The 1,027-nt window shown below is 63.5% G+C and overlaps 1 protein-coding gene across 1 annotated transcript in view; it reads right to left on the minus strand.

Moving 5' to 3' along the window:
• Positions 1-534, minus strand: part of LOC104167144 (potassium-transporting ATPase alpha chain 1-like) — a gene marked incomplete at its 3' end in the record, with an annotated part of 1,120 nt that extends 586 nt beyond the window's left edge. The window contains exons 1-2 of the mRNA XM_009707303.1: positions 294-534; positions 64-218 (exon numbers count right to left, since the gene is read on the minus strand). Coding sequence (XP_009705605.1) covers positions 64-218; positions 294-534 — 396 coding nt within the window. The remainder of the gene's footprint in view (positions 1-63; positions 219-293) is intronic.
• Between the last annotated feature and the right edge of the window lie 493 nt (positions 535-1,027).

The following is a 1,027-nucleotide window of genomic DNA, read 5'->3' on the forward strand; positions in this document are numbered from 1 at the left end:
AACCTCAGCTTTGGGGGGGGGTGGGGGGAGCCCCCCCCCCTCCCCGCCACCCCGCCCGCTTACGATGTCAGTGCAGAGCTCGATGAAGAGGATGGTGATGCAACCCAAGGGCAGGGGGACGCTGGCCGTGATGTAGATGAGGTAAGGGGTCAACTCGGGGATGTTCTTGGTCAAGGTGTAGGCGATGGACTTCTTCAGGTTGTCGAAGATCAAGCGGCCTGGGGAGGGCGGGGATTGCGTCATCAGGGTGATGTCACGTCACGTCATCCCGGCTGTCCCCTCCCCAGCCCCACCTTGCTCCACGCCGGTGACGATGGAGGCGAAGTTGTCGTCGAGGAGGATCATGTCGGCCGCGTTCTTGGCGGCGTCGGAGCCGGCGATGCCCATGGCCACCCCGATGTCGGCCTTCTTCAGCGCCGGGGAGTCGTTCACCCCGTCCCCCGTCACCGCCACGATGGCACCCTGGGGACACGGGGACCCGAAGGGTGAGTCGTGATGGCACCTTGGGGACTTGGTGGCCATCGTCATCCCCATCGCGATGGCACCTTGGGGACATCTCCCCCCCCACCATGCTTCTGGCTGGCGCCTTGGGGACATCCCCATCGCGATGGCACCTTGGGGACTTGGTGGCCATCATCATCCCCATCGCGATGGCACCTTGGGGACATGGGGACCATCCCTGTCATGATGGCACCTCGGGGACATCTCCGTCCCCATCACGATGGCGCCTTGGGGACATGGTGGCCATCTCCATGATGATGACACCTTGGGGACATCCCCATCATGATGCCACCTTGGGGGACTTCATGACCATCGTCATCCCCACCATGATGGCACCTTGGGGACTCGGTGACCATCGTCATCCCCACCGTGATGGCACCTTGGGGACGGGGACGCTGAGGCCACACCTCTTGTCATCCCAATGTCCCCAAGGCCACCCAATCACCTTCTTCCCACCTGCACCGGCAGTGGCTTCAGGTTGCGTCCGTGTCCCCAATGTCCCCCAACATCCCCCAATGTCCCCAAC

Source organism: Cariama cristata, unplaced genomic scaffold, assembly GCF_000690535.1.
Source record: "Cariama cristata isolate BGI_N322 unplaced genomic scaffold, ASM69053v1 scaffold25660, whole genome shotgun sequence".
Classification (NCBI taxonomy): Eukaryota; Metazoa; Chordata; class Aves; order Cariamiformes; family Cariamidae; genus Cariama; species Cariama cristata.